Source organism: Rhineura floridana, chromosome 8, assembly GCF_030035675.1.
Source record: "Rhineura floridana isolate rRhiFlo1 chromosome 8, rRhiFlo1.hap2, whole genome shotgun sequence".
NCBI lineage: Eukaryota > Metazoa > Chordata > Lepidosauria > Squamata > Rhineuridae > Rhineura > Rhineura floridana.
This window is the reverse complement of record NC_084487.1, coordinates 118,273,634-118,286,546: the sequence shown is the minus strand read 5'-3', so window position 1 is coordinate 118,286,546 and position 12,913 is coordinate 118,273,634. Positions and strand designations below refer to the sequence as shown.

Genomic DNA, 12,913 nt, shown 5'->3' with positions numbered 1-12,913 from the left:
CCCTCTAAATTTTCATGGCAATACACAAAACACTCAGAGAGAATCTAGAGTTCAAAGTGTAAAACAAGAGGGGAAAAAATTCCAGACCCGTCAGACTTTTTTCTGTCAGTGGTCTCATAATTTGTTGAAATTAATTAAAAGCAGCCTTGTTAACAAAGTATCTGTAATCCTATTACTGACCTTGCCCCATACTCTGACCTTCATCTTCTGCAGTTTAAAAGTTAACAAAATACATGGCTGATTTTTAATAAAGTTAACATTGGACTCTATGATAGCGCAGGAATGCTTAGTAAGAACCAACTGTCAGTGTTATAAAAGCCAGACTCAGAGCGGTTTGGCTTGGCTAATCAGGAGGCCACACCCACACCAGACATTTATTCCACTTTAAACAGTCATAGCTTCCCCCAAAGAATCCTGGGAAGTGTAGTTTGTGAAGGGTGCTGAGTTGTTAGGAGACTCCTATTTCCCTGACATAGCTCCAGTGGCCAGAGTGGTTTAAACAGTCAGCCCCTCTTCTGGGGATTGTAGCTCTTAGTGTCTCAGTTTGCACAAGATAAAACAGTGGTAGGTGAAATATATTCTAGCAAATTTCTAGGTGGGCTCTATGTTTTTAATTGACCATGCCCACCCTTCCTTAAGTGGAGTCGTTTAACAATAGCAGGCTGAATACAGGCATCTTGGGCAGGCCAAGTTTGTTTTTTCCAACAGCTAGATTCATTGCTTAAGTAGAAACATATTGTAATCAGTCTGATTTTACATCAAAGTGCAGTTTCAGATTCAGCTGTTAATGCACCCAAAATAGAAATAGAATATACCTCCAGTTTAAAATACAAGGGCTCTCTTAACCATCATATGACGGTGACCAATAAAAAGTCTTTAAAACTAATAAAAATAAATTTAACAAGATCTCTGGGATGAATAATGAGAGAAATATAATTTTCTAGGTTAGATTCTATGTAGAAACAGTAGTAACACAGGAAAGCAGCAAAGTATGAAGAACATCAACAAACATACAAAATGTAGTTCTCCATCTTTAGAGATGCAATCCTTATTACAGGTGTTGCCACCACTTACCCTATGCTCAGAGGCACATGTTACCAAATTCTTCCAAGCTACACAGGAAGTGGATTGGACTGTGAAAGACCAAGCCAACTTGTGTTTACATTTTGACAAATTTGTAGGGCAGTACAATATCTCAGAGAGGAGTTCAGGTCTCCTGCTCCCCTGGTGCATTCACTATAGCTGCCCAATTTCCCTGCTTTTTAAAGTTTGACAGAAATATCTGGCGGCCATGGGTATGTTCTTAAACCGCAAGGGTTTTTTTGCCTATTAGTGAATTGTTATAGGATTGTGGGGGTGGGTTTGAATGAGAGACCCCTTCTAGCTTATAGCTGTGTGTCTCTGCAATGGGGAGATGTGCTAAACTGGGCAAACCAGTTTTCTTTGTCAAGATAATAGAGGAGCCAAGGGTCTGTGAATTGATGGGTCTGTCAAGTGTCCCCATCAATGTGTAAGAATCAGTCAGGGAAGCAATATGGGCCATTAAGAACTCTTTCAGGAGACAGGCCTTCCCCTCCCCCAATGTCATGAGCCAAACAGGCAGGGGGCAGTTAGATGAGGGAGAAACGGAGGATGAGGACTTGGACTGGGAACCTGGGGAGTGGGCATATAGTGGGATGGACTCATAGGATGCCCCAGCCCCCGTCTTGGACAGCTCAGCCCCCTCAGCTCCTGACCCCCCCTGTGGAAGCACTGTTGGTGCCACCGCCACCAGAGATTCAACCTTGCATGTCAGACATTTCCAGCTGAGTGCTGCCCAGCTTCCTCTGTCCGAACTGTCAGCTAGGAGTCCCCCTCTGTCGGAGACGGAAGCTGAGAGCAAACCATCTTAGCCCCGAGCTCAGAGGTGTTTGAGGTGGGAAGTTCAACAGTCTGAGCTGAGATGGAGCCTGTGAGCGCATGTGAGATCCAAGCCTACTTAAGGGGACTCGTGGGGGGAGGGGACCCAGTTGCTGAGTCAACATCTTAGAGCTGTGAAGACATGTTTAGTCAGTGTTAGTTCACAGCAAAAGTTCCTAGAAAGCGTAGTTAGGTTAATGAGGCGCACTGCTTTTGTTGCATCTATAACTTTAATAAAAAGAGAAAAAATCAGACACGTCTGAGACCGAGTCCTTTGACTTCAGGCAGGACACCCAACAAGGAAGTATGTTTGTATGTCTGTGTTAGAGTTAGTCTGAGGAAAAGCTGGCAGATGAAAAGAGACAGAGAGGCCTGCTTGCTCTGTGTGTCTGAAAGGACCCAAAGCTATAGGCCGTGGGGAGCAAGATGTGATGGACTGTTAATATAGTGAACCCCTTGTGAATATGAGTAAATAAAAACCATATATCCTATAAGATACCACAGTTTATGCTGACCTTCTTTCCAAGGAAACCAAACCCTGGGAAAGTGCTGGCACCCCTGGAAGTCTCATACTACTTGCAGATTGGGATGATGCGCAACAATATTGCTTTATTCAAAATTGTACAGGTTGCTATTTCATTATGCATTTACTTACTGACATGGTTATCTGCAAGTATCCCTGCTATGTTTTTTAATATATTGAAAGCTGCTTTGGGCACAATCTCAAGGAAAAGTGGCATACAAACAAATGGATGGATGTTTCCATCATAGCTAATAGGTTCATGAAGACTAGGCTTGAAACCAGCTATGCAATTCCTTTTTGAACTCCTCTAAACTAGTGGCCATCACCACATCACTTGACTTTTAAAAACAGACCTAATGGCATGGTCACATTTGGTTTATAATGCAACTATGTACAGTTTTAAGTCACCCCATCACTCGAAGGATACTGTAGAACTGAAAAGGGTCCAGCAAAGGCCAACCAAGGGGACCAAGAAGAAGTGGGAACATCTTTTCTATAAGGAAAAACACACTGGGCTATGTAGATTACGGGGGGGGGGAAGAGATGAACAAAGGGGAATGTGATAGGGGTTGATAAAATTAGAAATGGCTTGGTATCAGTGGAGAGAAATTTTTTCACTTCCCAACCGTAGAAATAAGGATAAATTAAATTGATGTGCAGGAGATTCAGAACACAAAGAAGTACTGCCCACTTTACATAACCCCAAAATTAAACTATGAAATTCACTACCAAAAGAGGTGGTGAAAGCCCCCAGTTTAGCTGTTTTCAGGCATTACACTCCAGATCAAAGTAAATGAGAGAGGCCTGGGGGGACAAGGACACCAGTTCTGTCCCACATCACCGTTCTGAACACCTTCCCAAGCATGAAGCTGAAGGGCAGATGTCTTCTATACTCACAGAGATTCCCTACACGGTTTCAAACCCTGCTTTTCCGGGGCTCTAAAGCATGGGGGCTCCATGGTAAGTACAGAGGGCTCCCCATTTCAAATCTTTGCATTCTACAAGTGGGAAAGCAGTTGGAATGGCAACTTGGGGTAGAGACAGCACACTCATCCACACTGCCCTCCCCTCCCCCCAATGTGTTTACTTTGACTGGGAACATTATGCCTGAAGGTGCCTTCCAATGGCTTTGAAAAGTATTAGACAAATGCACGGAGGATAGATTCTTATTTCTCTTAAGATATCATGGCTAATAACGCCAATGGGACTAATTTCTCATTACAGCCTTAAGGTTTCAATCTATGCATAATTAATTGAGAGTAAAGTCCATTGAAGTCAGTGGGTTAAAGGAATTAGACTACAAGTGCTTAAACCCACTGTGGCCAAATGGATTTAACCATGCTTAAATTTCTATGGATTGCAGCCCATGTGAATTTACGATCATCTGGTTACTGACACATTTACCGCATTTGCTACATAAGAAAAGGGCTTCCTTTCATTCTTTGTCAGAGTAGGGTAGCCCCACACAGGAAATTCTTTCAGGGCATTGACCATTCTTGACCCTCCAAGTATTTCCTCTGAAGCATTCTCAGGAAATTTTGTTCTCAAACCAGTGATTAACTTTTTGGATTAAAAGTGATTAACTTTTGACATCTAAAAATCCTGACTGACTGATGCCAGATCATGTTCTCTCATGTAGCCCATGAAATTCCAGCTCCGTGTCAGCTGTTGTGCCTGACCCATCCCTTAACTCTTTAAAAGTTAGCCAGGTTCTATCACAATACATATGCTCAGGCATACCGCAATGTAATTCTCATCATTTCTCCTAGCATAAATGTTTGAAAGTAAAGATTACTACTTGTTGCAAACACTACAGTGTAGAACAGCCTCCCCCAACCATGCTTGTGGTTTTTATAGTTATGTGACTTCAAGTCGACTATGACTAATGGTGACCCTATAAATTATTGATTTTATGGATACCTATGACATCTGTGATGCCTTGAAGGCTTCTTTGGCACCGAAGACAGGTTAAAATTAATATTTCTGCATGCACATTCCCCTAGGTCATAAGATTCAGCTTGCAAAGTTTCCTAAATCCAAAAATCCATTACAAATTAGGTGATTAAAAAAAAATCACCATTTGCTTTAGTCAAGAGTATCATTTGCCACACCTTATTTAATTTTCTCTTCTTCAGGAATGAGAACAATTCTGCCTCTATGTAGCTGAATAAAATAACCTAGGACTGTAAAAGTTCACTCTGACAAACTACATGAGAACAAGAGAAGACAAGAGACGTCTTTGACGCTTCTAGGGAAAGGACTCACATGGCGAAAGAAGCAAGCTATGGAAACCACTGCAGATGGAACGTCAAAAGATACTTCTGGGTACCTATAGAATTCTATTCCCTCCATGTGCACTCCTAGGTTTGTAAGACTGCAGCCCTATTTTTAGCAAACCCCCCCCCCCAAAAAAACCCATCCAGGACAGTGATATGGTATTTCAGTTTCCAGAATCTATTAAAAAAATAACTTTTTTTTTTTAGAACTACTCATTTCTTTCTAATGTTAGCGTAAAGAATACTTACAATCTTCATCAAAAAATTTATACTGGATGTGTTTCTTGAAAAACTCTTGTATACGTCTACAGATTTCTTCTTTTTGTTTAGAGATGTGCTCATAGTATTGAGTGTAGTCTCGCTGAGATATACCTGTCAGCAAAATTATATAAGTCATTCATAGCTAATGCAAAGCTGTTGGTTGAATAAAGCAGAGTTGTCTGAAATATGCTTGCTGTGATGGTTTCTTTGAGAGACAAAAAGCAGAGCACACTCGCTGCTTGTTCTTTCCCTTTACTAACATAATCATTCATAAATGCCTTGAATAGTCTTTTGGAAAACAGATCCCAGGGGATGCAAGACCAAGCTGGTTGGTTTGTTTTTTAAAAAATAATCCTCGTTCACAAAGCACTAGAATATAGTATTTGGGACTACTGCCGAGATAAAATGCCTGTATATTTTGTACTGAGACTACGACAGGGCTACTTGGAATCTGGCGTGACTGCAAAAATATTTACAAAGATAGTAGAAAATATTTTAAGAAGATAGTGGTACCAAAGCGGAAGCTATTCTTATGTTACATATCACGATCTTCAGAGAACTGGTGGAATAAGCTTAGCTAATCTTATTCTGAGTAGCTGTTCCTGGGGGGGGGGGGAACTGTGAAAGGCCACCCAACAGAAATCTCCATGATTCAAACACAGTACCAGGCCCCAGGTACCCAGCCAGCCAGGACTGATTCTTACCACCTGTCCCTCTTTGGAGGGATACATAAGCCGGCTGGCTGAGGTGGCCTGGGAGACCCAGGCCCTGCAGGAGAAAGAAAGCATCGCCCCAAGGGAAGGAGAGGCTGCTGCTCTTGCTGCTCTGCTGCTGCTTCCTTTTCTTTTTCTTTTTCTTTTTTGTTGGTGTGTTGATGCAATTTGAGATGAATGGGTGCCTGATTATATGAATGTATGTCTGAGTGAGTGTGTATGTTTATATGCTGTATATATGGCTGTATATATAGCTGTTTTTATACGTTTAATTGTTGTATATTTTAGTTGTATTATGTGCTTCGGAGAGAGTTTTATCCATCCGGCGGGGAGACTTGAGGGGGCCCCAATTGCCGTAGTGACGGGCAAAGGAAGGTATGGCGCTGTGAGAAGGACGTGCCAGGTAAGGGGAACGCGGTCCAGACATGTTGTGGCTGTGCCTTGTTCCGGTCCTTCCCACACCCGCAAGGTCGTTGGTAGTCCTATCAGCCAACTCTCAGATCTCCAGTTGCTGTTATTAAATGCCAGATCGGTATATAATAAAACCTCCCTCGTCCACGATTTGATTGTGGATGAGGCAGCCGATCTGGCATGTATAACCGAGACCTGGGTGGGTGAGCAGGGAGGAGTTGGTCTCTCTCAGCTCTGCCCACCGGGGTACTTGGTTCAGCATCATGGTAGATCTGAGGGTCGGGGAGGTGGGGTTGCTGTCGTCTATAAGAGTTCCATCTCACTCACCAAGCACATGTTCATTCAGTTACTGGCCTGGAGTGTTTGCACCTTGTGTTGGGCCAGAGGGACAGGCTGGGAATCCTTTTGGTGTACCGCCCACCTTGCTGCCCAATGGCTTCCCTAACTGAGCTGGCGGAAGTGGTCTCGGATATATTGTTGAGGTCCCCCAGACTAATAGTACTGGGGGATTTCAACATTCATGCCGAGACCACTTTGTCTGGCGCGGCTCAGGACTTCATGGCTTCCATGACAGCCATGGGGCTGTCTCAATATGTTAGTGGTCCAACACATGTATCGGGGCACACTCTAGACCTTGTTTTTGCTACTGAGCATGGGGAAAGTGATCTGGATGTGGGGAGTTGTACAACACTCCCTTTGTCATGGACAGACCACTGCTTGCTGAAGTTTAGACTTTCAGTAACCTCTTCCCTCTGCAAGGGTGGGGGACTTATTAAAATGGTCCGCCCCCGGAGACTAATGGATCCTGAAGGTTTTCAAAGGGCTCTGGGGGATTTTCCGGCTGATAGGACTGGCGCTCCTGCTGAAGCCCTGGTCGCTCTGTGGAATACGGAGATGACCCGGGCTGTAAACACGATCGCTCCTGCACGCCCTCTCCTGTGTAGAGCTCATACAGCTCCATGGTATACTCCGGAGCTGAGAGCGATGAAGCAAGATAGGAGGAGGCTTGAGCGGAAATGGAGACGAACTCCCGACGGATACAATTATGCGCTGGTTAGTGCTTCGACTAAGCTCTATGTAGGAGCAGTGAAGGCAGCTAAAAAACATCATTTTGCTGCCACTATTAAATCATCTCTTTGCCGCCCAGCGGAGCTCTTTCGAGTTGTCCGGGGGCTTCTCCATTCAAACCCTCCGGACACGGTGGAATCATCGGAGGCCCGCTGTAATCAGTTTGCCGATCACTTCCAGAATAAGATCTCATGTATCCGCCAGGACCTAGACTCTCAAGTTATAGCAGTAGATCCTAGTGAGATGTCCGGAGCACAGTCTTGTCCTGTTTTGTTGGATGAGCTTCAGTTGGTTCAACTCGAGGACGTGGACAAGGTGCTGGACAGGTACGTGCAACCACTTCGGTACTGGATCCTTGCCCCTCCTGGCTGATAAAAACTAGTAGGAATGGAACAGGAAGCTGGGCCAAGGAAGTGATAAATGCCTCTTTACGAGAGGGAGTGGTCCCGGGCTGTCTGAAAGAGGCAGTGGTGAGACCACTCCTGAAAAAGCCTTCCTTGGACCCAGACAATTTTAACAGCTACAGGCCAGTGGCGAATGTTCCATTCCTGGGCAAGGTCTTGGAACGGGTGGTTGCTGGCCAGCTCCAGGCGCTATTGGATGAAACTGATTATCTAGATCCATTTCAATCGGGTTTTAGGCCCGGTTTTGGCACTGAAACAGCCTTGGTCGCCCTGTACGATGACCTATGTCGGGAAAGAGACAGAGGGAGTGTAACTCTGTTGATTCTCCTTGATCTCTCAGCGGCTTTTGATACCATCGACCATGGTATCCTTCTGGAGAGGCTCGCGGAGTTGGGAGTTGGAGGTACTGCTTGGCAGTGGTTCCGCTCCTACTTGGCAGGTCGTCTCCAGAAGGTAGTGCTTGGGGAACATTGCTCGACACCGCGGGCTCTCCAATATGGGGTCCCGCAGGGGTCAGTTTTGTCCCCCCTGCTTTTTAATATCTACATGAAGCCATTGGGAGAGGTCATCAGGAGTTTTGGAGTGCGTTGTCATCAGTATGCTGATGACACGCAGCTCTACTTCTCCTTTTCATCTTCTTCAGGTGAGGCTGTCGATTTGCTGAACCGCTGCCTGGCCTCGACAATGGACTGGATGAGAGTTAACAAACTGAAGCTCAATCCAGACAAGACTGAGATGCTGTTGGTGGACGGGTTCTCTGATCGGATGGTGGATATATACCCTGTCCTGGACGGGGTTACACTCCCCCTAAAGGACCGGGTTCGTAGTCTGGGAGTCTTTTTAGACTCTTCCCTCTCACTTGAGGCTCAAGTAGCCTCGGTGGTTAGGAATGCGTTTTACCAACTTCGGTTGGTAGCCCAGCTACGTCCCTATTTGAGTAAAGAGGACCTTACATCAGTGATACATGCTCTGGTAACCTGACGTTTGGATTACTGTAATGCGCTTTACGTAGGGCTACCTTTGAAGACAGTTCGGAAGCTACAACTAGTGCAAAATGCGGCGGCCAGATTGCTGACAAGGACCAAGCGGTCCGAGCATATAACACCTGTTCTGGCCAGCTTGCACTGGTTGCCAATATGTTTCCGGGCTAGATTCAAAGTGTTGGTATTAACCTATAAAGCCTTATACGGTGCGGGACCACGATACCTTGCAGAACGCCTCTTCCGATATGAACCGGCCCGTGCACTACGCTCTGCTACGAAGGCCCTCCTCCGGGTTCCAACTCACAGGGAGGCCCGGAGGGTGATGACAAGATCTAGGGCCTTCTCAGTGGTGGCCCCCGAACTATGGAACAGTCTCCCTGAGGAAGTACGCCTGGCGCCGACTCTGCTCTCCTTCCGGCGCCTGGTCAAAACCTTCCTATTCTCTGAAGCATTTTAAGTTACACTGATTTAATTTTAAAAATGTTTATTGTGTTGGATTGTTGCTTGTATTTTAGTATTGTTTTGTTATTTATTGTATTTTTATGCTGTTTTATGTTCACCGCCCAGAGAGCTATTGCTAGTCGGGCGGTATATAAATTTAATTAAATAAATAAATAAATAAACAGGGTTACTATGTTCATCAGAGTTGCAAATAAGGATTTATTTGTTTCCCACTTTTTCTTCAAGCTGCTCAGAGTGGCATTTTAGCCTAAAGCAGTCCCATGAACTTGGTTAAGGTAAGAGACACAAATACTGTATGACCAAGGCCAACCAAAGACTTTCACAACCAAACCCATCATGCTAGCCTTAGCACCACACTGAAGGGCGTGCCTCCCTCCCTTCTCCAGGTGCAGGTAATCTAGGGATGCTGGACTGTGACACCCATCATTTCTGACCCTGTCCGTGCTAGCAGGGGCTCATGGGAGCTGGAGTCCAATATCTGGAGGGCCAGAGATTCCCCATCCCTGATGTAAACAATCTCTTTACTTGAGAAATATTGGGGCGCTGCAGTTGCTCAAAAGTAGTCAAGGCTCAAAATTACACCAGGAAATCATTTAAATGAAATGGAGAGTTACAGCTATGACATTTCCACACCTCTGGTATAAGCTTGGGGGAGGGGAGAGAGGAGAAAAGAGAACATCCATTCATGCACTGTGTGTAACCTGGAAGCTACTACTATTAAGTCATAAACAGCCAGGCAAGTTCCAGATTGCAAAGCTACACTAGAGTCACTCCACCAGAATGTCTTTAAGTGGAAACAGAGGAATGCTCTTGATAAGCCAGTTTTCTCTTTTACTCACTAATAACAGAAAGGAAAATGTACACAGCTGAAAACATTGACAAGTTTTTTAAAAAAACTGTTACAAGTTCTGAGCCCAAGGGATATGGCAAGTTGAAACTGTGTGTGTGTATATATATATGGACATCAGGAAAAACGTCCTGTTAGAGCCATACGACAATGGAACCAATTACCTAGAGAGATAGTGGGCTCTCCGACACTGGAGGCATTCAAGAGGCAGCTGGACAGTCATCTGTCGGGAATGCTTTGATTTGGATTCCTGCATTGAGCAGGGGGTTGGTCTTGATGGCCTTATAGGCCCCTTCCAACTCTACTATTCTATGATTTATATATATATATAAACATGTTATATACTGCAACTCAGACAATGCAGAATTAAAATAATAATAATCTGCCAACGCCACATGACCATATGTGATATAATGAATAGTAATATTTTGTTGATGTATATCTTTGCTTGTTTCGTTGTCATGCTTTGTGGCAAACTGAAATATCTATAGAAATATCTATAGAAAAGCAGTATACACATAAATTGACTATGATTAATTAGGTACAGCAACAACCAGGAACACAAACAGGTATCATAACCAGTTCATACCATATATTCTTGCATATAAAGGCTTGACACCCACTGAGCAAACACATAAAAGTCTTAAAAACAGCAGCAAAGAGCTATAACTAAGAACCTCACCTATAAGCTTGTTTTCCTTCACAAAGCATCTGAATTCTGCGCCAGGAATCAATTCACACCATTTTCGGAGTACAAGCTATTGGAGAAAAACAAACAAAAAATCTCAGTAAGCATCAATTAGCACAGAAGCACACTCTCTCAACATCAGCGGTAATTAAGGAATGTATAGTCATTGGAAGCAAGAGGAAGACTGTGTTTATAGGCACAATTATCTCAGCAAACAGGCCAAGTAGTTAAAATGCTGCTTGAGTGAGATTTTTGTCACATTTCTTTATCTGTGAGAAACAACTAATATGCAAATCTTTCTTTAGCCTCCACTAAGAACCGAAGATGTGACTTACAGAGACCAGTCAAAACACATTTTTATGTTCAGGAGCGGCTAACCAGACTGTGTTGGAAGGCACAAAGGGGATGATAGCCTGATGGCCCCAGCAGCTGGTTTTCAGATGAATAGCAAGGCCAATGTAAATGAACAATCATTTTTGCACATTGTGCCCAAAACTCAGTCAAAAAAAGGGGGAGGGAAGTATTTTCTTCACTCACCAACCTCGAAAGAAGTCTGAACAATTTAAAAATGTTTTTGCAAAGTGACAACAGCTAATTACTTAATCTGAGACAGTTCATTCAAGGTAAACCCCAAGAAATTTGCAGCCTTTGTTTATCTAACTAGTGCAGCTCTAGATAGATTGCTTTATTGTCACCAAAATAAACATGCTAACATGAAAGTCAAGCTTTTGGTCAGGGTTGCATCTAACACCAAACAATGGTTTAAGCCTACATGGAGAAGCCTGAATGAGCCTCAGCGTTACTCCCTGTATCGGTAGAGTTTAGTTACATTTTTACAGAATCCTGGTTTAGCATTACATTTGAACCAGGGATCCTGGTTCAAAACAAACTTGGGTAAGTTTCATAGTAAGCCAACTTCAAACCATGGGCTATGATAATAATAATAATAAATTTTATTTATTGGTCACCTATCTGTCCAGGTTAGTGGACACTCTAGGCGACTTACAACGGCAAAAGGTGGCCTATTAAACTAATCAGAGTTCATTTTTAAACAGGATCCCTGGCTCAAACCAATGGCAACCTTGGATTCAGCAAAAGTGAAACAAAGCCCTACCAAAGTCCTCCGAGTCACATGCGTATGGGAGGAGAGGTGAGAGAGGAATGCACAAGCCTGACACTTTGCTTGGGATTGTTCAGGCTCATCCACTAAAACCATGATTTAGTTTTATGTGCAAATTCAGCCAATGCGCTGCATTAGGGTTGCCAGATCTCTGGTTTTCACCCAGAGACTCAGGATTTTTGGAGTTCTCTCTGGGTCTCTGGGTGAATTACCTTAATCTCTGGGCTCTCAGTTTTTATTTTAAAAAAGTAAGTTTCTAGATGGTCTGGTTCTAGAGATATACACCAAAATGCCAGCCACCCCCCACAATTTCTGTTAAATGAGCTCGTCGCTGGCTGCTCTAACCTACCCTTTTAGGTTTGTAGTCAATAAAAGTTAGGGGTGTGATTGACAAGGGGTTTGTGACCTCCTGGCAATAGCTAGAAACCATTGCAAGCACAGAAAGTGGTTGTTTTTTCCTACTTGTCTGAAGATCTCATAAACTGAGTAAGCTAAAGTTTCTTTCTCTTGTGAGCAAGAGATCTAACTGTCATTACAGTGTGTTGTGCTTTTCTAATTATGAGGAGTCAAACAGGTTTAAATTTTCCTGGACTCGGAAGAGAACAGTTTATTTGTCAAATTCATAGCCTGTTTTGAAAACCTTACCACTATGAAGCTTTAACCCTATACTCACTTTTATGACAGTAAAGCTGCAATGCTAATCCCACATACCAGGAGTAAACCCCATTGAATTCAATAGGACTTACTTTTGAGTAGACATGGTTAGGATTGTGCTGTAAATCAATGGGACTTTTGAGTGAACATAGTAAAGGATTGTATTTGTGTTGTAAATCTTTTCTCTTCCCCTCCAATCCTATTTTTAAAGCAGTAAGGGAGAGCTTACCTAGGTGTCACTACTTTTATTTGGTAGGAGACTAATAACTTTATTTTTTTAAAAAAATGTTCTGCAATGACCAACTGGTTTTGACAATAAACTATTCTATGGGGTATATATATTTTACATCTCCTGTGTGTGTGTGTGTGTGTGTGTGTGTGTGTGTGTGTGTGTGTGTGTGTGTGTGTGTGTGTGTGTGTGTGTGTGTGTGTGTGTGTGTGTGTGTGTGTGTGTGTGTGTGTGTGTGTGTGTGTGTGTGTGTGTGTGTGTGTGTGTGTGTGTGTGTGTGTGTGTGTGTGTGTGTGTGTGTGTGTGTGTGTGTGTGTGTGTGTGTGTGTGTGTGTGTGTGTGTGTGTGTGTGTGTGTGTGTGTGTGTGTGTGTGT

At 43.5% G+C, this 12,913-nt stretch overlaps 1 protein-coding gene across 6 annotated transcripts in view; it reads right to left on the bottom strand.

Annotated features, from left to right (window-relative positions):
* Positions 1-12,913, bottom strand: part of CDC123 (cell division cycle 123) — a 60,694-nt gene that overhangs the window by 26,007 nt on the left and 21,774 nt on the right. For all 6 annotated transcript variants that reach the window (XM_061582249.1, XM_061582246.1, XM_061582250.1 and 3 more), the window contains exons 9-10: positions 10,530-10,605; positions 4,948-5,070 (exon numbers count right to left, since the gene is read on the bottom strand). In XM_061582249.1, coding sequence (XP_061438233.1) covers positions 4,948-5,070; positions 10,530-10,605 — 199 coding nt within the window. The remainder of the gene's footprint in view (positions 1-4,947; positions 5,071-10,529; positions 10,606-12,913) is intronic.